This window comes from Lepidothrix coronata, unplaced genomic scaffold, assembly GCF_001604755.1.
Source record: "Lepidothrix coronata isolate B3197 unplaced genomic scaffold, Lepidothrix_coronata-1.0 Scaffold9, whole genome shotgun sequence".
Classification (NCBI taxonomy): Eukaryota; Metazoa; Chordata; class Aves; order Passeriformes; family Pipridae; genus Lepidothrix; species Lepidothrix coronata.
This window is the reverse complement of record NW_016690189.1, coordinates 2,646,950-2,672,042: the sequence shown is the minus strand read 5'-3', so window position 1 is coordinate 2,672,042 and position 25,093 is coordinate 2,646,950. Positions and strand designations below refer to the sequence as shown.

The 25,093-nt window shown below is 35.9% G+C and overlaps 1 protein-coding gene across 1 annotated transcript in view; it reads right to left on the bottom strand.

Moving 5' to 3' along the window:
- Window positions 1-25,093, bottom strand: part of PTPRQ (protein tyrosine phosphatase, receptor type Q) — a 116,567-nt gene that overhangs the window by 27,957 nt on the left and 63,517 nt on the right. Inside the window, exons 35-42 of the mRNA XM_017804252.1 lie at window positions 19,999-20,331; window positions 13,429-13,550; window positions 9,582-9,768; window positions 7,299-7,543; window positions 6,612-6,678; window positions 5,880-6,038; window positions 4,430-4,652; window positions 3,911-3,984 (exon numbers count right to left, since the gene is read on the bottom strand). Of these exons, the coding sequence (XP_017659741.1) occupies window positions 3,911-3,984; window positions 4,430-4,652; window positions 5,880-6,038; window positions 6,612-6,678; window positions 7,299-7,543; window positions 9,582-9,768; window positions 13,429-13,550; window positions 19,999-20,331 (1,410 nt within the window). The remainder of the gene's footprint in view (window positions 1-3,910; window positions 3,985-4,429; window positions 4,653-5,879; window positions 6,039-6,611; window positions 6,679-7,298; window positions 7,544-9,581; window positions 9,769-13,428; window positions 13,551-19,998; window positions 20,332-25,093) is intronic.

Below are 25,093 nucleotides of genomic sequence, written 5' to 3'. Positions count from 1 at the left end.
AAAATGTTAGCAATGTGGAAGAAGGACAGAAGAATATACAGAGGAACCTCTACAATGGTTCTATCTATTTTGCAGTGAACAGTGAAGTCTGTGTTACAGTTAACATCAGTCCAAACAATACCAATGTTATTAACCAAAACAGTGCTAGCAGAATTGTGCCACCAAGAATAAAACCCCCACATTTTTTCCCACTTCTTTGCAACAGGGAAGGCCTACACTTTTCTGTGTAGACATGTCTGTAGAGATGATTATGAGCAAGGGAAAGGAGACAAAACAGAAAATATCACATTGTATAATTCTGAGGTGCTGCACTCAATGCATGATGATAACAAAGTGTAATAGTAGAATATATTAAGGTCAGTTTCTATGCAACAGGCAGTGTCAGGAAACCCCATTCTGATTATTTCTTATCTCATCAGCTTTATATTTCACATGGAAAAAGTACACTTACACAACTTACCAGTTGCCTCACAATGATTTGCTGAACAAGCTATCAGAGTTTACAAAAAGGTTATAATCTGCTTTGATGTATTAAAAGTTTAAACAGAATTTATCACCACATCTTAATTATCTCATGGAAAAATCCTGACCTTTCCTTGTAATATGGACATTACTTTTGCAATGTCAGTCACGGGTTATGAGGAAGAAACTCCACCTCTCCAGCTTAAGAGGAGGGTTGTGGTACTCTGAGTGGGTGCACGTTATTAAAGTGTATCCTTTACTATAATTAAAAAAAACATTATTGCAGCTGTGTATTCCAATAATTTCTGCTTCCTAGCAAAATTCCTGTTGTTTAACAAGAGCATCTGACATCTGTCACAGAGAAATCTCTCAAGGTTTCCATATTTTTTTCTGCTGCAAATTATACAAGGTTATCTTTCTGATTTTCCAGATCAATGACCTCCCTATTCTATTAATAGATTTAGGAACCAAAATAATTTAGAGTTCTTTGAACTGTTGTGAATACCTCTGCCAAAATTTAAATTAGTGTTTTATCTACTAAAGTGAAACTGTAGTGTTGGAAAACTACAAATTTCAGTGATTACTATGAAAGAAGCTAATTGATTTCAGGTACCATAAACTTCTCTTGGAAAGAAGCTGATGCTATGAGTGCAATATAAGTAATTGGGTCACAGAAACATCTAAAAGCTACAGATCTATCTTGTATGTTCTGAATTAGGCCTCTAGAGCAAGCCCAAAGTTCACATAACCGAGGCATGTTCTGGAAGAAAACACTTGGGCAAGGTTCCTTATGTTATGTGTCTCCAGAGAAAATGTGTCTGAAGAAATCTAATTTCCCTTATTCACTTAAGAAGATATTGGTAATGGCATTGCCTGTGCTGCATCCCTAAGATCCCTTAAGTGCAGTACCTGTATCATTTGTGGTATATCAGTTTGATGTTGATTTCACAGAACTTGTAAAAAAAATTCAAAGAACTTTTAATTATCTATTCCATGTAAGTTTTGTTTCTTGTTGTATGGGCTCTGAAATTTAGAAGTTAAGGCTAGACAAGAGGATGCTGTAGTCTGGCCTTAAAAAGCAGTGCTTGATGTTAAAGTTTAGCGCAGAAGGCATTGGATGGGTATGAGGAGCCATGGGTAGATGAGGAACATATCCCTTGTTTTGTTGGTTTTTTTTCCTGTTACATTTTATTCAGCATAAAAGAGATTGTGCTTATTTATCACCTACAAAACAGAAAAAGTGTCACAAATTTTCAGTAAAAATACATAAGCAAATGAATTAGAATATCTGCCTGCCACTAAGTACTGCAGACTTTTCTGATAGAGAGGAGAAAGTTGCCCAGAGAACTGGATAGAATTGGACTCATTTCTAGTAAACTTGTTTTCCCTGACTGGAACACTATCTTTCCCTTACTGGGCAAAATATTTGCTCCATTGACTTTTAAACTCAGAACATATAAAGACAACTTTTATGTTGCACTTTCCAAAATATTCAGGGCTAGAGAAATAGTACTGGATCCTTTCAGAATATTGAGGTAGTGAATTAACATTTCAGGGTCTTCAGTACCAGATCATGTAACAAATTTCTAAAATGGATTAGATAAATAAGGGAGCTCATATCACAGAAGATGAATGCCATGTGAAAAATATGTGCCCACTAAAATTCTTCTGGGTACTCATCCAGTTGTCTTGGGATCCATTTTCAGAAAGTCTGGGCTAATGCTTAGCTGAGTAAGTTTTGGTCTTGAAAATATATTAGAACAGCTTACAGATCTTATTACAGTTTGCTTCAAGAGACATCATTCCCAATTTTGGGGGTATATCAATACAGCCATGAAGAAATTATGTTGTATTTCAGACCAAATAACAGCTGGCCTATTGGCTAGTGACATTAGAACCAGATGGATTCTATTATACAATATTAATTTATTGATTTATTAATTCATATGGGGCTTTGTCTGTAGCTAAAGATGAAGGGATTAGAGGGTCATGTCCTCAGGTAACCTGCTACTAGGCTCATTGGAATATAATCATGGAATAATTTAGGTTGGAAAAGTCCTTTAAGGTCATGGAGTCCAACTGCTAACTCAACACTGCCAAGTCCATCATTAAACCATGTCCCTAAGTGCCACATCTACATTTCTTTAAATTGCCTCCAGGGATAGTGACTCTACCACTTCCCTGGGCAGCCTGTTCCAATGCTTGACAACTATTTCTACGAAGAAATTTTTCCTGATATCCAATCTAAACCTCCCCTGGCACAAATTGAAGCATGTCCTATTGCTTGTTACTTGGGAGAAGAGTTCAATCCCTACGTGGCTATAACCTCCTCTCAAGTAGCTCTAGAGAGCAATAAGGTCTCCCCCGAGCCTCCGTTTCTCCAGGCTAAACAACTCCAGCTCCCACAGCTTCTCCTCAGAAGACTTGTGCTCCAGACCCTTCACCAGCCATTCTCTGGAGAAGCTCCAGCACCTCAACGTCTTGTAGTGAGAGGTCCAGAACTGCATGCAGCACTCGAGGTGTGGGCTCATCAGGACTGAGTACAGAGGGACAATCACTACACAATTTCTGATGGAGGCCAGAATGCCATTGGCCTTGGCCACCAGGCCACATGCTGGCTCATGTTCAGCTGGCTGTCAACCAGCACCTCCAGGTCCTTTTTCCCTTGGGCACTCTGTTCAGGGCAGAGTCTTGGGCACTCTTTCCAGGCACTCTGCTCCCAGCCTGTAGTGCTGCCTGGGGTTGTTGTGACCCAACTGTAGGACCCAGCACTTGGCCTTGTTGAACCTCATATCATTAGTCTCAGACTGTGGATCCAGCCTGTCCAGATCCCTCTGCAGAGCCTTCCTACCCTCCAGCAGATCAGGCAATACTCCTGCCCAACTTGGTGTAATCTGCAAACCAACTGAGGGTGCCCTTGATCCTCTAGTCCAGACCATCGATAAAGACATTAAACAGGACTGGCTGCATATTGAGCTCAGTGGGAACAGTTCTAGTGACCAGCCACCAGCTGAATGTAATTCCATTTAACCACCATTCTTTGGGCCTAGCCATCCAGCCATCTTTTTAACCAGCTAAGAGTATACAATACTAGTTCTACATCCAACACAGAAGGAAACAGCAAAAACAGTAGAGCTTCTGAAAGTTCAACAAGCAAAATGAACTATCCAGACAACATGGTTGTTTTATTGGTATAATTGAATCTCTGCAAATGAACTTTGTCAACACTACTTCTTCACTGAACATTCCAGGCTGAGGTAAAATCTCTTGGAAACCTCAAGAGGACATACAAGGCAATAAATATGTTTCCTCAGCCATTTTAGTCAAGCTAGGTCCAACAAAAATAGAGATTATTTACTTCATGAAAACTACTGTACTAAAAAGAAAAATGGAGTAGTCTAGACCCTTGGAAATAGACAAATACTTTAGCAAATGACACTCTCCTTACCTAACGTTTTGATAGGGTCAGAATAGTCAGAATCTGTAAACTGTCCTTTAATGTTAGTTGCTCTGAACTTAAATCTGTGAAATAAAAGCAAGAAAACTAATGAAATAAAAGTTTATGTGCATTTTCTTAAATATTGTTTCACTTAGAAACTAAAAACCATTTTTAGCTTTAGCATAATATAAGTTGGAATCATTATTCACCTGCAAAAGGGACATTATGACAGACATTAAGGACTCTGTCAATATCCTGAATGTATTAAAAAAACCTGTGTAAATTACTTGTCTTGAATTTGGCTTTATTTAATTTAAGAACTCAGTAAGCACCTTTTGTTGCTTGAAAAATTTTGTAAAAAATTTGTCTCCCATATTTATGCTCAGCCAAAAAAATTTAAAATTAGAAACACATGATGATTATTTCAATCTCCACCTTTTCTAATTACACTATACGTTTTATGTGTTTGCATAAATCTATATTTCACTTAAATCCTTCTCTTGGACAAACTGAGACAAATGTACTTACAGGTACTGCTTTCTTGGTTTCAGTGGACCATTACATATTTTATCTTGACTGCCTGGTATCATACATGTAGTATCAGCACCTATGACATATATCTCTTCTTTCCCACTCAGAACTTCTTTTCCTTCTACACATGGTGGGTTTGGAAAGCCTTCATTTGTAAAATATGGCCTTGGTCTGTTGAAGTAGGCATCGTACCACTTAGTAACATTCCCATCATGCTGAGCTATTGTCAAGAAAAGAAATAATAGATACAATTTACATTCTAAGCAGGCTGTAATTGAAGAAGTTAAATAGGAAAATATTTTTTTTAAGAGCTTAGCATGCTATTGGTGCTATTTACACAACTAAGTCTATAGCTGCATTTGCACTTTTACTATCCACTCTGCATGTTTTGTTATCTCTGAGTAAGTCAACTGAATCACAGTTAGAAAATTTGAGGGGCGATTTTGCACAGGAGCTCTGCCTGTAGAGAATATTACTTGTGCAAGCCACTTGACCTTGAAACTGAGCATGGCTAGCTAGCAAAGAGAGTAAAAAGTGTTTACTCAAGACAGTAAAGATTGTTTCATAAATTAAACCAGTAGATTTGCATAAGTGGATGGTACCTAGCAGTTTATGAGAAAAATCTTCAAAATATTGCTTAGCATGGTGTTTGCATATCTGTCAATTCAAAAAAATCTTCACAGCAATAGTTATGAAGTAAATTTCTTTAGGATTAGTGCTAAAATGCAAAATTCAGAAAAAGGTGACCCGCATAATATGAGTTCACTTAATGTGAATGCTTTACTTCTATACTTTGAAACCAAGGAAAATAAGGGAATTTAATTCCTGGAATTTGTCCTTCTTAGGTAAGTAAGCCTGATCATATGATGTCCTATCATAAAACTCCCACTCATATTGGTAAGCAATTACTCAAGAGTTTCACAGCAGTGTTCATATGAGTAAATGTTCATCAGTCCGTACAAGGGAATAAACATTCTTACCCACAGTCTACAGAAGGAATTTATATAACTCCCTCTACCCTCATTATGAAATGGAAGTATCAACTGCATGTGACTGCATTCTTTTACAGGCAACACTAATAATGACAGAAGAATAACCTTGCCAAAAAAAGAAAGGTTTCAGATTTTTTAACTTTCACAAATGTCAAATGTTGGGTCTTTCTATTTCAAGGAAATAGAAAATAAAGAAATATAATGACAAAAGTAGGGACTGAATAATATTGATGGCTTCAAACAGCATGGATGACATTATTGGCAAGCCTTCTCAAAATCCAGCACCCAGGCCATAAGTATTGTGAAAGATACTTTCCTCTTAGTGCTATTGTCACAGCTAAAGTGACTTTGTTAGCTGCTTTCTAAAGTGAAACTACTGAAACCCAAGATAAGAAATAAAAAAGACAAACAGCCTGAACTTTAAAAAGTTTTCAAGAGAACGTATAAAATTCTACCTCCAGCTTCCACAACAAGAATTTGTATCTTCTTGATAGGGCCATGATCATCACTGTAATAACATATTGGCATTTTGATTGCAATTGTTGTAGCTGTGACGAGTAATGCCCCATTGGTATCATAAACTGGTGCTGGTTTCTTTTTAGGTCTTGGTGGTTCTGTTTTTAAATAAAGATATACCACAGAGTTCTGTTTTACAATATTTTCACTACAGATACATTGTTCAGGCACATAGCAGTGTTATGCATGAGAAATCTCCAGCATGTTTTCAGGGATGACTTAATGTTTTACTTAATGTCTTAAGACTCTAAAAACTATATTCTGATAAATGTCTATGTGCATCAGTTTTCAATTAAAAGAGAAAACAAAAAGACCGCATATTAGTTTTTCAGTTCATTTCACTTTTGTTTATTTCGACAACTGTTACACTGCATACTTAGCTTTACCTCTGTCCCATTCTAAGCTGTTCCCCGATGATAATTAAAATATTGAACTCAATATGATTACTTCATTGAGTCTGCACATGCTTTACAGTATTGTTCAGATACAAATAGAAAATGATGATTAATATGCAGCAAAATTGAACACTACAATTCAAGGCTATCAGTTACAGATTCCTGTTCCTACATTATGTGGCCTCTAAATAATAGCCAAAGGCGCACAGCTGTGTACTCAGCAATTTCTTCAGCATTTATAAAGATTTCAGATAAAGGGTATTTTATGAGACATACCTTTGATATCCATGGTTATTTTCAATTGAATTTTCGGCCCCGCGCCAGCACCATTAATTGCATATACCTTTAAAAAAGCAAACACTTGCTTAATAAGTATTTGTAAGAGCTTCGTATTGGCCAGTTCTGGATATACTTGAAGTAACAATGAATGCCAAAATACTCCTTTTGTCATTCACACTTTGCTAGAACTTACTTTATATTGCTTTACAATCCTAAGCACAGTAACACTTCATCACTTGTAATGTAGCTCTTACAAAAAGGAGAAAACAAGCCCACTTGAAGAGTTTTAGTTCCTCCTCTTATGTCCCAGTTTCTGACTATTTGAAAGTACTTCATTCACATACTCCTAGCAAGCTCCCCTTGTAGAATCAGACCTTTCAGGGGAGCCAAGTGAGCAATGCAAATAGCAGATTAAGAGAGAGATTTAGTCCTGTGCTTGTGACGATGTGTCAGACTGCTTTGCTACTGCATAGGAACTGGTCATCTGGACTAGGGATGCATCCTGCTCCCACTCACTCTACCCTGTTCATTGCTCCCCTCATTCCTCAGACTTGCCTCTCTTTGCACCCCAGCTAACATTCTTGGCATGGAAATCTCATAGTCAGCCAAAGTTTGTGTTCCCCATTCAAACTAGTCTCATGCATATCAAAGAAAAAAATCCAAAGCAAAACTATCAATTCTTACGCTGACGTTATAGGTATGTCCTCCTTTTAGTCCTTCTATCATGGCAGTGACTGACTGATCTTTTTTTTCAATTACACTAAGGTTGTGGATCTGGATGGCATCGGGATCATCTTCATTGTAAACCATAGCTTGATACACTTGAATATTTCCATTTGGTTCAGATGGTGGCACAAATGTTACTTGGAACTTTGTTACTTCATCTGGTATCTTCTGAAAAGTTATGTTGTTAGGTGGGTCTTCAGGCACTGAAATAAATATCTCAATGATCCACTTAATCAGTTTACAACTATTACTATTAGAGTAAAATCAGAAAAATTACAAATCATATTTTTTGCACATCGGTATTATTCCATTGATATTTTCTGGGTTTTATTAAAAAATTTCAAAAATTTCTTCTGATTATCTACTCAGAAAGCCTGAAGGCATCATTATACCTTGAAATACATCTGAGGTAAACAAACCCTTGCATGGGTTGACAAGTAAGAAGCAAGTGTCAGTGAGTATCACTTTCTGAAAGCCCTCTGTCAACAGCAAGCTCCCTCCCAACGTATAAACAAGCCACTGTACCAAACAGTCTCTGATTATCACAGCTAAGTCTTTAGGAAAAAATTTTCCATTAGCTGATGCCCAGACACAAGCACAACATGCATTTTTCCCAGAGGTAGTTTCTTGTCAAATTCTTATTCCAGTAGCTTATTCTCAAGACAGCAAAGGTATAAATCATTTTCCCAATGTCCCTATCTGAAAGAAAAGGCTGTAACATTCTTTTCAGGCAGCTAAATATTTATTGCTCTACCTGAGCAGACAAGTATGTAGCATACTAAATAGTGAAATCAACACATTCAGCCAAGGATTTAGATGCAGTTGTCATACTTTCCTTTTTTTTTTTTTTTATACCAACCAACAAATGCTTACTCAGGCTTCACTGGAGCAAGTCTTTGTAAACTGGTCCTAACTCAGCTATACGCTAGGCTGTACAAACCAGATGAGACAGGATGAGATGGAAAAAAGAAAGTTCCTCTCTAAGGTTACTGCACCTCCTAATGTATCACACATTTAAATAAGAGAAAGGACTACCAAAACAGGTATCACAGGATACTGTCTGTCTCAGGATAGACCCAGCTAGCACCTAATTTAATCTTCTTTAATTTTTCCACAGTAAAAGACCATATCACCTTCCAGGGATATAAACAGGTTATGAAATCCTTAGAATTTAACTTATTAAAGGCACTGGAGAGATATACATATACACACTCATATCATATCATATTATTAGGAACCTTGGATTTTCATACATCAAAGGAAAGATAAATGATAAATACAATCACTGTGTACTATGTTTAAATTTGAAATTAACCTGAGTATGTAGCTAAAAAAGTTGACCTTCAGCTGACCTCAGTAGAGACACAGTTGATAAATACTTCAAATGAAACAAAACTTTAATACCTTTTGAGAAAATATTTTTATTCAAAACCAGCAAAGATAGTAGAGCATAACCATGACCTATGTATGTAAAGTTAGGACTGCATCTTCCCCATGTACATCTATTTATATTTTTCTAAGGGAATGACAATGCTGTCTACTTTTCTGTAACACAGTGTCATGAGGTCCTCATACAGTTCCTTACTCTCTTCTCTCAGTTTTATTTCTCTGAGTAACTGAATAACGTCAGAAACTTTTGTCACCTTAATATGTAGCTCATTCTCCAGATTGTTTTGAGTCTGTGGAACAGCTGTCTCAAGTATAGATCCCTGTGAGCCTTCACTGCAAGTTCCTTGCACTGAAGGAAGGAAGAATACACATACTGTGTCCTCAAGTCAATACAGGTACAATTTATAAATGGTAGGATTCACTTTCATTTAGTTTTTATGTCTTTTGATTTTGCACCAAAACCAAGCATGTTGTATAGAGTTTTCAGCAGTCTCTTAAGAGAAACAGGCACTTCCACAAGGCAATCATCCCCGCCTAAGAGGTATCTTATATATACATGCTAATATACATAGGACCTCCTTCTTCATTGACTATAGAAATAATCCAGTAATCTAGTAATCCACACATCCAAATTTTACATGAAGTTAGGATCCCTGCAGAAGTAAAGGTAAATCTTAGTATTCGTAACCATCCCTTTTTTGTTGACTGAAATATTTTTAAATATTAAAGAAAAAATATTGTGAGGATAAATCTGTATTAAAAGCACACCTCGTGTTCAAAATTCTCATTTATTTGTCAAATGAAAGAAAAACTGCAAAGTTTGTTCCATACAAAGTAGAAAAAAATACAAACCTGCTTCAAAAGTGGAGACAATCACTGGAGAACTAGCCTTGCCTTCTAGGAGAGCAGCATTAACATCCCCCGTAAAGGCAATGATTACTACAGAATACCTTGTAAATGCTTTTAAATCAGAAATTTCTAAGACTTTAACCTCATCCTTTGTCTTCAAAAACTGAGCTTTATAGTTGCCATTATCTACCTGTAAAAAAAGAATAGAATAAAAAAAAAACTGTTACAAGGCTTGAAACACCCAAACCCAAGAAATTACTATCTGAACATCTTATTTAACTTCAGTTCTTCCCCTTTTCTAACTAGTTATGTAGAAGGATTCACAAGAATTCTCCAGCTACCAAGACTAGAGAGCTGTGCTGGGGAATACACTCCCATCTCACCCATGTGTTGCCTCTTTGTCACTTCGTGTAGTATGGGATTAAGGAAAGGGGCTGTTTGCTCGGCGCCATCTTACACCAAGCAAGTATGAACTGATTTGTACGCACTGGGCCAGGGGAACTGTAGGGATCTGAAATGGGAATCAAACTAGGCAAAGATCCAGAAGATAAGCAGCCATATAGCAGAAAATTATTTGGAATACAAAAACAACTAGAAAATTGGGCAGCATTTTATAACGTGTATACAACTGCAGAAAGTGCAATTCCTCTTGGGATATATTAATAGAAGCCCTTTTTATGAGACAGTGGGGAAGGAGTAATTCTCTCACTAGAAAAGCTGGAAAGCAGAAATATGTCAGGTTCAATCCAGAAAAGGGGGATGGTAGGAGACTTTGAAATATATAAAAAATCATGTTAATAAATTGAAGATAATCCATTGTTTACAGTGTTCATGAAAATAGAAATTTTACTTGCACAAAAAAAAATTAGAATTAAAAATTACACGGACTGCAATGATATACCTAACTAAGTAACTAAAACTATGACTATAAGTTTAGCTAGAAACCATAACAATCTATTGAGGGTTGCTGAGCAATTTTCAGCACCAGACATTAGAGGGAAAGGGTAATGAATAATTTGTGAGGAATACTTTAGGTATATTTGTTTCTGTATTAGAGCAGACTATGGGTTGGATTACATTTTGGGCTACCTATCCTCCTTACACGTCAAATAATCTGTAGTTCTGTTGACAAATCTCCATTGTTAGACTTTATATCCAATTAATCACTTCTAATGGTAGCCTCAAAAAAGGAGAAAAAGGAAAAAACGGAATCTTTTCTAGTGTTTGATCAAGTATCATTTACAAAGTTTTATTTATGTCTATTCCCACTACTTCAGTTAATAATGTTTTTATTATTGTTTCTTCGGTGTGTAATTTGAAAAGAGAATTAGGTAGCTGTACAGTAGTTTTCCCACTGAACAAATTCAGTATTAAATGCACCTGATAAAACATTAGAACAGCTCAAGCATACCTTTTATTTGACAGATAGCCCTATATCCCCACTGAGAATTAACCTGAACTAAACTATCTGATGGATTAAACAGACATTCATTTCCTGGGATAGCCATCAAGAGCTGAAACACTTTCTTCTATTTGACTATCAAAAAACCCTGTCATATAATTATTTATACAATAGCTAAAATACAATCAGCACTACATTATTAAATTTATTTCTATTCTTCATGAAGTTTAACAGTTCAGTTCCATTTTCCTTACCCATTTCCAGGAATATTTTATTCAGGACTATTCTAATTATAGTAGACAGCAAGACAAAGTAAAACATGACTCTGAGGAACAATAATGAAGGAGTATTTTTTAGCTTTTCTGATGTACAAAACTGCAAGGAACATCCTAGTAATTTAAGCAGAACCCTAATACATTGAGTTATGAAAACTAATTACTAACTTTTAGTACATAGCAGAGTAGAAACCTGAATTATTCTGTTTGGTGATCCTATTTTTATAAATCCTTAAAGATACTCAGTTAAAAATAAAAATTAGTAACGTTTGTGGAATTTGGAGTCTTCATAAAAATTTCCCACTGGGACTATAAAATATATACTAAAATTTTCACTGAAAAAGATTGCGACAGCTTTATTGGCCTTTACGAAGTAATAGATTTGTCTGTCTACCAAATTTCTACAGAACTGACACCTGTAGTTACTGTTCATTAGACAGGCAACATCTGATTACAAGGAATCCATAGACACAGAGTTGATTACCTGAAATATATTGGGGAAAAAGCCCAAACAAACTCACTTTGTAAAACAAAAAACAAAGTCTTCCGAACTGAGAATTTAAAACAGTTTTTTAAGTTCCTTCCAAATGCTGGCAGGTTCACATGGAATAGCTCACATTCCACAGTTCATCTTGCTTTAGGAATTTTACTATAACTTATATTGAAAAGGTATTATAATATTTTCAGTGTGTAGAATCAGATTATACTCTGTTTATTATTTAGGAATTATCAGAAAGAGAAGAAATTATTTAAATACAAGTGGATTAAAAATTAAATACAAAAAAAATCAAGATTTGAGAATTGAATTTGGAAGTTTATAAAAACTATGATCTGTTTTTCTGTTAATGCACTACAGTGCTGTTTAGTCAAAAGTGACAGGAACTTTTCACAAGGAAGAAGTCTTCTCTAACTTTATTAAAAGAGAAATAAAACTTGTTATTTAGTTTCTAGTGACCTACACACTGGGCCAAGGAATCATTCTTTCCCTGTAAGTACTCCCCTTGCTGTCGTACATCCTTTATCCTGCCATTCTGCTGCTGTAGGAAGCATCTTCAGAACTGAACAAATTTCTCTCTACATCTTGTACAATGAAGTTAGAGAAAGAGAAAATTGTAGGCTTACACATTTTTTTAGTCTCTCTTGTAACTTTTCTGAGTAGCTTAAAAATGATTTGTATTTTTTTACTGATCTCCTTAGAAATTTTGGCATGTCTGTAATTCTTTTGACAGACTCAGAAACATTGAAAATACACATGTAGTCTTACTCTCAGAAAATTAAAAGAACTTTCTACTTAAAGGCCTTAAATATTTTGAAGTAATCTTTAATTTTTATAATTATTTTTGCTACTATCTAACAGACTGCTTTAGAAGTTTTAAAACTGCAAACAACTTTTCCTGGATAATGTCTGGTACACTACTTCCTATTTTCGCTGATAGCCCTGTCTGTATAATTTTTGGCAGAACAAGGAACCTATATCCTACTTCTCATGTGCTTGAACTTGGAAAGTTGCATATCTTGCCACAGGGCAGGAAATTAGGTTTATTAATGGTGGTTTTAAAGAGTTTTGTAAGAGTAGTAGAGGATGAAAAGAGAAAGGCCACTAGATCTTTTCTCTTATGTCAGCTTTTTTTTGTTATAAAGATCAAGGAGAAAGAAGTGTTATTGCTGTGCTACCAAAATACAGTTAATCTGATGGACAGAGCACCAAGTGCAAAGTGGGAAATCTAGTTTGACTTTAAAGTTTGCCCTCTGGTGCCATGTAACTTTGTACAGGTCGTTTCCTTTTGCTAGGCTCTCCACTTTGGTTTGTAAAATCACTATGATGAACCTTTTCTTCCTTTGAAGAAGAAAGAAGTCATTATGGTTAGAAAAAGGTACACTTCCACAAAGCTCAGCTACTGTTTTCCTGTGTACATTTATAACTATATTTTTTTTCTCCAAGAGCTCTTACTAGCACATATTTTTTAATATGAAATAATTAATTTATCTCCCATTAAGAAATTAATAAATCTACAATTAATTCTTATGTGGAATTTATGTGGAAATAGACACAGTGAATTTTTTTTTTTGATCCAGTTATTTCTGTCCTGTAATTTCTGTAAGGAAACTTGCTGTGGTATTTACATGATCAAATATCTATATAACTACTAACAGTAAAACTGAGTTGCCTTACTGAGGTAACGTCTATGAGGTAGCATGTTGGTCCTGTGATGATGGCAGGTTCACTCCAGCTGATATTAATACTGTGAGGAGATGTAGCTAAAACAGTCACATTTTCTGGAGGACCATCTGGAGCTGTAGAAAAAACTATGCATGTAAATCATGGCCAAAGAAGTACACAAAAAATAACCCAGTAATTTTAGTGGCCAGTAGAGATTTGAAAATAACATTTTTTCACACATTTACCTTAATAAACTGTTTAAATAATTATAACTTTTTTTTTTTCCTTTTTCATCTGTAAAGCATACCATGTGATTTAGAAACACATCTTTCATTGTAACCACTATGACTTTTCTGGAGTATGAACTGCCTACAACTGCATCTTAAATTGAAATTATAAGATTATTGAATTACAAGTTCTTTGTATTAATTTTACATGACACAAGCAAAATATATATAACTATTTAGACAAATTATATTTGTTTATGTCAAATGAATCATTCAAAGAAAAAGAAATTGTGAAAATACCTGATTTTCTGCATGCTAGAAAAAATTTCCTGCAATGTTGGAGAGTACAAGTAGAAATAACTTTCTACATTTCCTTTCAATTTATTCTTAACATATTTAGAAATTCCAGAAAACACACACAAAAAAAGTGGTAGGAATAAAAAGAGAATGTTCACATTAAGAAATGGGATTTCCCTAAAATTTCCTTTTGTCAAGGTGATATGTGAATTAACTAGTTATTTCTTATTCATGGATAAGAAATTAATGAAACTATAATAACAACACAGTAGTTCTCAGTAAGTGGTATTAATTTTTCATAATGACCATTTTAAATTTCAGGAAAACAGAACTTGGAATAGAAGTGACAACAGATTTGTAGGTAACTTCAGAACTTGGCTCCATGGTGCCTTTTTTGGGGGGTTACTATAAAAAAAAAGACAAGTGTGGTATCACTGAACAGCCTGTTACAGAAGAAACAGATTTGGACATATTTCTAGAACTTGAGTTCACGGTGTCTTTTTTATAATCTACCAAAAAATATACGTATCAGTTAACAGTATGTTATAAAAATATTATTAAAGTGATCATACCTATTCTAACTAGAAGGTGCAGTCTCTTTTCTAAAACAAAATTAATGCAGGAATATGTGGCTTGGTACCATTAATCATTATGTAAGAGGGCTTAATGAGGAAAAAATTGGAGGATATACAAGGTTACTTAGTTTTTTAGGAGGAAAACAGGGTAGGAAAAGGAAAAAGAACATGGAATGAAGTATGTAGCTATTGAAATTATGTATGAAAGATTAATGAGGAAAATAATATAACTTTACATTACAAATTTGGCACCATGGCTGCAGAATAAAACAGGAAGATTTGGGAGTAAACAAGGTGCTATGATGAGTTTAGGGTGTTAGATATGGGAGTTAGATTGCTGTGCTGGGATTAACAGCAATATTCAAAACTTTATAGGCAGGATCAAATTCAACCATTGGAAGCAGTCCCCAAAAATATTGAATAGCACAGAACAACTGAATGAAGAGCGTAACTGAACAAACTGTGAGAGCACATGAGGGGTGGTGAAAGGGGAGAGTGCTCAGTGAAGGCTGGCTGTCAAGTGGGAGCTACAACAGATAAAACAAAAATACAAGGGCAAACTTGTTCCCTGAAAATTAGAACAAGCACAAATAAAGTTTATTTTCAGGTAATGCATGACAGACTTGTTGCTCAAACAGTGTCTTTCAGAGTAAACAATGCTTTCAGTAACTATGGCAGTGGTATTTATTAGCTTTATTGCAAAATGAAATGTCTGGAAAAGAGTATAAAATTATATTTATAGCTTATTGAGCCTTAGTTTTCAAACCAAGCAAGTTTCCAAAGACAATTTTCCATTACTTTTTACAGAACTAATGGAGCATTTAATATCAGAATTTTTTTCAGGCGTCACTTTACATTTATGCATTAGACAACAATGGTGTGAAATAATTTTAAGGCATAATCTAATCTACAAATTACCCAACCACATGGGTAATTTCCATATGTAGTTTACACTTGATGCACTTTTTAGATCTTTGTAATAAAATTTAGATTGAATATGTTACATTTAAGATACTCATCTAAAATACATCTAAGGATTAATACCTGGTTAATTTTCACAATGAAAAGTAAAATATCAGACATTAACCAAATCATACTAAAATGTAGGAATATTTTCTAAAATAACATGCATAATTAGAAAGAAAACTACAAAATGAAAGGTGTCTAACATGTCTCACGTCTTACAAAAAACCATCTTTTTAAAATTGTGTTTGATTTCAGTGGATAACTGCCATATTCTGATATGGGTTTGCTTGTGAAATTAATCTAGTCAATATGAGGCCATATCACTACACTCTTTCTCTTATAAATCACAGCAATTTACTCAGTAGAAATGACCTAGTCTTATTCTCTCATTCCCCCATAATCCAATCACTTCCTCTCATAAGCACTTTTCTCCTGGTTTTCACAATAATGCATTTTCTGTAACTAATAACCATCATTTCCTGATTATCATGCTTCTATCCTTGCACAGGAATGTGGGTCTTATGGAGGTCAGGGTCATCTTTCCCATCCATCTGTGTCCTGGTGCTAAGGCAGCAGTTAAGCGCGTTAGTTTGAAGATAAGTCTGGATAGCCCATCATCTAGCATAATCCTCAAAAATAAGACTGAATACTCCAGTTTTCTAACAGAAATTCATGGTTGCCAGTTTAGTTAAGATCAGCTCTTTTACCAACAAAAATTAAGTATGTGTTTCAGTTATCTAATTTTATAATCATCCAGGTTACTTTTACCTATATTTAAACAGCTATATTAGGCCATATTTACTTTCCAATGTTTAGTTCTGAGGAAATGAAAGGAACAAATTAAAACAAGTTCTCTCAAGCAAAACTTTCCAGAAGAAAGGGCATATAACAAGACATGAAATCTCATTACTTTTCATCACACATACTTTTCATCTTTAATAGTACCAAGCAACTGGGCATCAGCAGGGATTGGGAAAGAAGGTGCTGAAAAGAGAAGCATAACCCTCTGCCCCATGCATCTATGTCCTAGCATTCGTGGGATATTCGAACATCTGGGGTTTTCCTTTGTACCTCAGTATATCCTGGCATTAGGAGACTTGGCAGTTTACCAAAAAGCATTGCATTGTGTAACTGTACAAGATCCAAAATGAGGTCAGTGATCTCACTGTCATTCATCTTCCATCTAACACTGACCCTCCAGAATTATTTTTCTCTTAGAAAACAGAAGTTTGGCCTATCTTATTCTCCTTATAAATGCAAAAGTGAAGGTCAGGGTAAGTGCAGGTGTGAGCAAATAAAGTTTCCTTAGCTATGTAAAACATTTCTTGTCCTTTCCTTTACTGTGAGTCAACACTGTGTTATTATGTGCTGGTAACTATATAAATCTAAGTTATAATGAAAATATTTAATCTTGCAGACTAGATTTGGCTCCTGAGTAATCAATCAGGTAAGTAATAACAGTGCCATCAAACTATTTTATGAGACAATAGGACAATCCCTGTGAGGATAATCTGTAAGACAGAAGGCTGAATAGGTTATCTGTGTGATGTGAGAACCAGACTGTACTGAACAACTTATAACATTTTCCATGGAGTAACTCTATAACCACTCTCAGTACAGAACACTGCCATTTTTTTTGCTTGAAACTTGCAAATGGGTTAAAGAATCTTAAAAATAATTCCTGTAGCCTTACAGTTGCCTTCATAATGAAAAACTGAAACAAACAAGCAAAGATCCTCACCTTAGTCACCGGATATTCAGAATTATTATTCTGAATAGGTATTTATGCTCTAGCACAACAGTCAAATACTCAGCACTTGCAAAAAATACTCAGGATTTCTGTTATATAATTTTTGCTGCTGTTGAAGTTTCTTTTCTTTATATTCTGGGAAATTAGTTTAACAGTTTTCATATTAAATGCTGTAACTTCCTGAATATGAATATAATACCTATAATATTTTCTTTAGGTTTGAGAGAAACACAAATTTATGAGAACTCAATGAATTATGAAGAAAAACATTTGACAATTATTTCACAACCAAGGTAACTACCTTCAGGAGAACCAATGCTTTACAGAGGCATTTCTTGAAAATCAAGTAAAACAGTGGCTAACTTCTGCCCTCAAACCTGCAAACACAACTCCCATTGATTTTACAGGCTAAGTACTCAGGGTATTTTACATAGCAGCTAAGCACCCTTAAGCCCTAACAGACCATGTATATTGGCTGTGTATCAGCAGGCTAATCCAGAGGATGCTTGGCCCTCTCCATGAGGGAAAGGAGAGGGGGATCAACACCTGTTCGCTGGATACATTCTGCAAGGCTGCCCAGAGTACTGAGTCTGTTTGGTTCATTCTAAATTTTTCTTTCCTGCTACAGATTTTGCAAAAGAAAGAGGGGAACTAAGGTTTTCTTTAGTCTGTTTAACAGTATTTCTAAAGTCTAGTCTTTGCCATGTATGAAGTAGCTGGAGAACTGTCCTTGCTAAAGATCAGCCACTGCTCAGGGAGGCTCCCAGCACCACTGAAGCACAATGAAGTTTCCAGCTGGCTACCCAGCTGTGACATGTCAGCTTCCTCTTTTTTAACTCCTCAGCTGATTGCCATTATCCCAGGAAAAAGACCCGCACCCAGCCACAATATCTGAAATAGTGCCCATGCTTCCTTGACTCCACAGAGGTGTGTTTTATAGGCAGCTTATCTCCTGATGTGTCACCAGTTTAGCTCACAGGAAATTTGTTGCTGCCTACTTCCCTCATCACAGACACAGCCCCAAACACTTGGGCTGGAAGAACAGATGGAACTTTTTAACTTCTACCCCACCACTTTAAACTGTCTAATAGAGCACGCAGAGGAGCTACTGCTGAGAATGACACTGTATTGGCATGGAAAGGGCCTGTGCAGTCTAATGAGATTTTTATAATTTTAACTACCATCTTCTCAGTGGGACTGACAGGAAACTAGTTCTTTCTTAAAGCTCTTATCACTGTCTAGAGAGTAAATAATAAAGAGGATCCTAATTTTATGCATTTATATGTGTTTTAATTATTGCTTTTCTGTCCAGCTTTAATCCCCAACTTTTCTAAACTCAGTAACAATCTTTTGAAAACAAGTATTTGTGTATGTCAGCAACTAAATTCTATCAATTTAATAGTAAGGCATCTCCCTAGACCTTCTGGCTCAAGAGTTGCACAACTTCTGTTAGTTGTTTTCTGGTCCATCTGGGTTTATTTGGGTTTTTTTCTTCTCCCTCAATTAAAATATTGCATTAATTTACAGGCAGAGCATCCCCATAAGAGTCACTGGACAAAGGAAGTACATAGACATGAGAATGACTCTGCAGCTGATTCCAGTACTTCTCAATCCAAAGGACTGCTTCTGTGCTTTACATGAAAAACAGGCTGTTATGATGTTTACTATCATGGTGTCCAAATCTCTTTGCCCTTTGGGGCTTAGAATTTCTCTATTTCAATTTCTCATCTGCAAATGAAGGTGACAATATTTGCTTTCCTAGTAGAGAAATGTGAGGTATTTAAAGATAGATGGATGTACTATTGTTCAGTGAGTGCACAGATACTAAAAGGAGCATTACATAAAAGCATCCTGCATTCACATCAAATGATTTTAAAAACATGAGTGGAACAAAATAAATATGTGGACCCTTGAGTAATCCCTGGTACACAGCTGTTAAAGTCCTTGGTATCTCCATTATTATTACTTTGTGCGGGGAAATAAGTGAAGGAGCTGTGATTCAGTGAGAGGCTGGATCTCAGATATTCTCTGATCTAGGATGGCTGCAAACTGGTAGGGAAGGTCATTTGTCCCCATGACAACTGCCTAAATAATACATGTTTCACATCCCCTTGTCTCAAATATTTAATGATAACTTATCCGTGACAACTCTTCTCTTACTTGGAATCTTCAGTCCTCAGCTGAGGCATGAGAGTTCTAATATGTGTCATGGCAATCCTCTACAAGTTACATGGCTACTCTGATTTGTAAACTCCATAGGTGTATATGGTCTTGGAAAGAAATCTCTAATTCCTCTGAAACTATTGCTTAAATTCTATTGCCAGGAACATACATCAGAACTTCAGGAAAGTGTACAATGTTGATTAACAGACTTTCAGTCAAAGAATTAAAAAAGGAGTACTTTTCATTGACACGCCCCACATGTGAAGATGTATTGAAAATGGCATATCAACCCAAATTAGCCAAAATTTAGACTTACCAAGTCTAGATGTGGAGAATTGGTAAGGATTGAAATTGGTGTTAGGTAAGCAGTAAATAAAATAGAGTATACAAAAGGCATTAAAATATCGAGAAGTGTTAAGTATGCATACCTACCACATGATTTATATCATGATGTTTCATAGTTGAAGAGTTGGAATAAATCCTTATTAACTTCACCAATATTGTAGGTCTATGAAGAAATAACTTGCTACCAAGTGTTCTTGCTTATTTAGGTGAATATCACATTGTTACAGCATTATGAGACATGGGAGATATCCTTACTTACAGCCAGGAAGTGTTTGTGTTGAAATCCAAGGTGAAGAACTGCCATAACCAACACTCGTACTGGCAGCAACTGCAAATCTGTACCATCTGTATTTTTTCAGTCCATACACTGTGTCTTCTATCCAGTCGTCCATCACATTTTCATATAAATATTGATGCATCTCATATTCAACACATTCCTTAGTTTCCCAGTCACTGCAATGGATGGACTGTAGCTGTGTGGTAATCTTGTAGTTTTGAAAGTAGCCAAGGATAGATTTTGGTGTTCTCCAATTCAAAGTCACACTTGTTGATTGCACATTGGAAAAAACAATATCCCTGGGAGCACTAGGAACTGCAAATTAAAACAGTTGTAAGACATCTTAATTTGAATGAAAAGTGATTGCAACTATAATCCTTTTATCCAGTGTTAAAAAAAACCGTTTTTATAAGCGTGTCTAAAGACGAAGATTCAACTTCATATGGTTAACAAGAAGCAATTCCACTGGCATAAATCACACTGTACATATATAGATGTCATACATTTACAATAGTTTTTGAAATAAAAAATACTTTCAGGTGTGGCATGCAGGGGCAGCTTTGAGAGGTGTGACATTCCTGTTGCTACATTTGGGGCTATGTCTCAACTGAGGGAGGGAATATCAAACAAAGTTATTTTTGGCCTACCCATAGCATCTTTTAGTGCAGTTGCTAACTGGACTTCTTCACTTCTCACTTAGAAATATTCATTTGTCTCTCTCTCTTGGTAACATATGAAATCCTCATGTAATACCTCGAGATTACATAAATCTCCTGTTTCACCTTCTGAATGGAAAGTATCAATACACACAATATGTTTTCCTATAAGTGCTTTACAAGTTGTTCAGCAAATAACTAATTAAAAGAACACTGACAGAAAGAGCTGAATACATCACAATACGGAGCAAAAAAAGAAGAAATTTCCCATAAATGCTGCTTCCATACATCCTTTATTTATACACATAGGTATATATGAGTATACAGGTTATATTCATGTCCATGGAAACAGAAGTACTGCATGTTATGTACATACATACACATGTGTACACATTTACTCTATCTATATTGAGCCAACAGTGTACTCCCAGCTCTCATAGACTAGATGCAACATATGGTTTTGTGCTATATCACATAATCATACAGTAAGCTAATATTATCTCTAAGACTCTGTAAGATAATACCAATACTCTCTGTGGCAAAAACTGTGCTGGCCAATCAGCTCAGAAATCATTTTGTGCACTTAGCTTTAAAGAGTGCTTTAAGTCTTTGGGGGAAGAGGTATCACTGGTCAAAGAAAAACATGTGATACACCCTCAAACTGAAACTGAAGAAGTCCCAAGGCTTACATAAAGAAGAAAAGAATCCCAGACCAACATTACTGGGGAAGAAAGAGAAAACCTTCCTTTTTCTTTTTTTTCAGCCTTGTGAGAATATCTGATCTCTGCTTTTTTTCTGCAACAATTTGTTTGTTGAAATCATCAGAATATAACAAGCTGAAACTTCTTCTCTAAATCTGAAGATTTAACAAGAAATGTAAATTATGAGTTAAACCAAGCTGTGATGGTGAAAAGGTTGAGAAATTAAAATCCCTTGAAATGAGCCCAAAGCAGGTGGAGTCTGCAGGAGAGGGACCAGACAAAGAACCGTGGGCCCTTCCCCTGTCCTTCCACTCAGCTGTCACATATAAGTACACAACATCACAGCATGCAACAGCCCCATATGCTCCCAACCTGCTACACACTAGCCAGACACAGAACAAGAACAAACTGACTAAGAAAAAGTCTTCACCAAAGACAACTTCCATCATTATAGTCCATGCTATCAAAATTAAAGTTGTTTTGCTCTGCTGTTATTAGCATAAAGATAAGTACAGAAAGTCGTAAAAAACCCCAAAACATGCAGTATCATTTTTGCATGTGCACATATTTGGAGATGTAATACCCCGCTTATCCACTTTCAAAAAAAAACCAAACTGCAATATTTTCATAAAAACTCTTTAAGCTGTAATAGCTGTTTTTCTAAATTACAAGAAAGGGCTTAATTTGACCATTAATTAGTGGAAAATAAAGGTAGAGAAATCCTAAATTGCTACTAGAATACAGCTGTATCTTTCCTCTAAAATTCCTTACTCTATTGTAATATAAGCTATTAATATCTGCTAAGACACTGCAAAAAATATGAATCTTACACACTCAATTATGACAATGATAAAATGTGGGATAGAATGGATAAAACTATTTGAGTGAAAAAAAAATTATCACCCAGTCTCACTCTGAAGTTGAGTTAAAGTATTTTAAGGCCCAATATGATGCACTCCAGGAATTAAAAATCAAGTCAGAAATTCCAAAGATATCAGAACAGGTAAAAATAAAAAGAATTTAAGAAAGTTAAATTTTCTTTCTCACTCAGAGGGGATTACTACTCTTTTTTTGATAAGAAATATGACCTCACCTTCCCAGACACGACTCCAGGAACTCTTGCTGTGCTAGGAACAGCCACCACTGGTGAGTTTGGAATAAAAGTGTGAAAGTATGCAACATGGAGATGGAAACAATTGGCTTTAATGCCTCTCAGTCTCCCATTACTAACTTCTATCTGCTGAAAACTGATTAGTGGGCTACATTCCAATACTGAAACAGGGGCTTGTAATGAAGTAGATAGTAACTGGTTGCTTGCTGACTGTTAATAGGAAGTTCATATGGAAATATATACCTTCACTTGCTCAAACGTGCAGCTGGTAAAGCCATGGCTGGTACAACTGCAGTCTCTGCACCTAAAACAAGGCAGGTTAAAGAGGCTAGTCACAGGTGTAAAGTGAGCAGTGCCCATGTTCTAGACAGCATGGTGGCCTTTGCTTCTTAAAGACAGTACTTTGTTCCCCTAGTTTCTACACAGAAGACTTCAGAAAGAACTGAGAGTTAGCAATTTAGAGGGAAAAAATGCTTGGCTTTCATAGAACTAGAAATTATATCAGACTAAATGAGAGTGGGTCTGATTTGTGGGCTTTCCTGAAGACCAAGAGAAGTCTAATAAATCCAGCCTCCATGAGCTTTCCTTGTATTTGGAGAAGAGACAAACTCACCGAGAGTGAGGGAAAGAATGGAAGGCTGAGAAATTATTTCTCTTTCTATCTGTACTTTTTCCCACTGACTACAAAGGGAGCTCATACACATTACCTTCATAAGGCTGAAGGTGATGTCTGTGATTATCTGCAAGTAAAACTACATGAAAACTATCATTTTTAAAGATAAACTTGCAGTTATCATCATAACAGACAGATTAGACAACCATTTCTTCTTTCAGACAAAAGCTTTTGTAGCTATTTAATTTTGTCATTTTTCCAGTTTACTAAGATGCATACAAACAAAATATTTTGAGCCCACAAAATAAAGGGTCAGCCAGCAAAATTCACAGTAAAATTTTCTCTGCCAGTGCCTAGACAGACCTTTAAAATGAAACCAGAGCCTTAAACATTATTCCGTTTAAAATCAAGATCATTTTATCTCCTTGCTTACATGGACATATCAAATATAAATATAATCACTCATTAGGACAAATGAAAAGATGTGATCTGAATCTGGAGCACATCAAAGAAGTTTGAACCTAGGGCCACAGTGAAGAGGAGTGACACCCAGTGGCACAGTATCTCTTGCACTTGATGACTGTGTTCACAGACAATTTCAAGACAGCTATGCTATTGGGTTACAGATACAAAGAGGATTACAATTACTCTAGCATGAAGAATCAGATTTCCATTCCTCAAGAATGACTAAAATTCCCCCAACTTTTTCTGTCCACAGATGGTACTGATTTGAGCAAACCATTCCATGCTTCCTAGAGTAATCAAGCAGCTTGTTTAAATTTTCTAAACATGACTTAACTATGATGAAATGATCACTGTTCACAGTAAAAATTATCGAAGCCAAAAATTGTGTCTGTCAGCTACTATTTCAGATTACATTGGAACTGTAAGATACATAAAGACTTACGTATCTGCTCTTATACACTGCTGCTTAGACATGCTCCTAACAGGGAGATGCACTGAAAGATAAGGCATGAAAAAGGCTGTGCTTATGGTGTTGTAAGAAGCTAATTGTTGAGGACTGTGCCCTCATTAGCTAGCTGGCATTCTTGCTCTAATCCCATATTTAAATTTCTCAAGAATCCTACATAGGATTCCTTAAGTCTCATCACATATCTGACAGTCTTTCCCCATTGTATTTTGTTTCATTTGCTATGATTCCACTAGCTCTGGGAACAGGGAGTTTTTCTAAGTCTGAATCATTTGGAGCGATGTACTCTACCTAATTTTCCATTTAATAGCTTCTAATTCAGCTTCTGAAAAACAGTCAGGGAGCTGGCAGAGACACTAGCCATAAAATACTGGTGAATTCAGTTGCTGGACTGGAAGAGGAATGAGGTATTTTCAGGTTCATCTACCATTGTTCACATAATGGCTAAATTTCAATGAAAAGTGCCTGAAGCCAGATCTACACGGGATTTTAAGCTCCTAAAACTTATATACACGCCTGAACTCCTACTGAAGTCGACAGGAAGCTACACACCTCAATAGAAGTTACTTTCACAGATCTTGGCCTTGTTGCCTTATTCTTGTCTGGTTGCAATGCAAATCAGCCCTTCCAAAACTGGTAGACTGCTCTGAGATTAATTTTTTGAGAACCCAAATGAAAGGAAATTCCTGGTAGAAAAAGCACTGGTACTGTGCAAAGACTCAGATCAAGTTGAACTTGGCCAGTGGAACTGGTTTAAACTAACAAAAACGCTTGCTAGAAAAAATCTTATTCACAATGCAAAGATAACCTAAGGGCAGCAAAGGACACACACACACACAGATCTACTGAGAAAAGAGAGGTTATGGCTTTCTGTAAAGATTTCTGTGGAAAGCAATGACTACAGCTGCACAGGCTGAACAGAAGAGGGTAATATGATACGGCATAGCTCCTAACAAAGTTAATAAAAAAAAGTCTGCCTACAGAACAGCTGCTTGTAGCTGGAGTTTGGATTAAAAGAACAGAGGCAGCCTAGAAGTCTGTTGGGTGGTATTAAGAGCATGAATA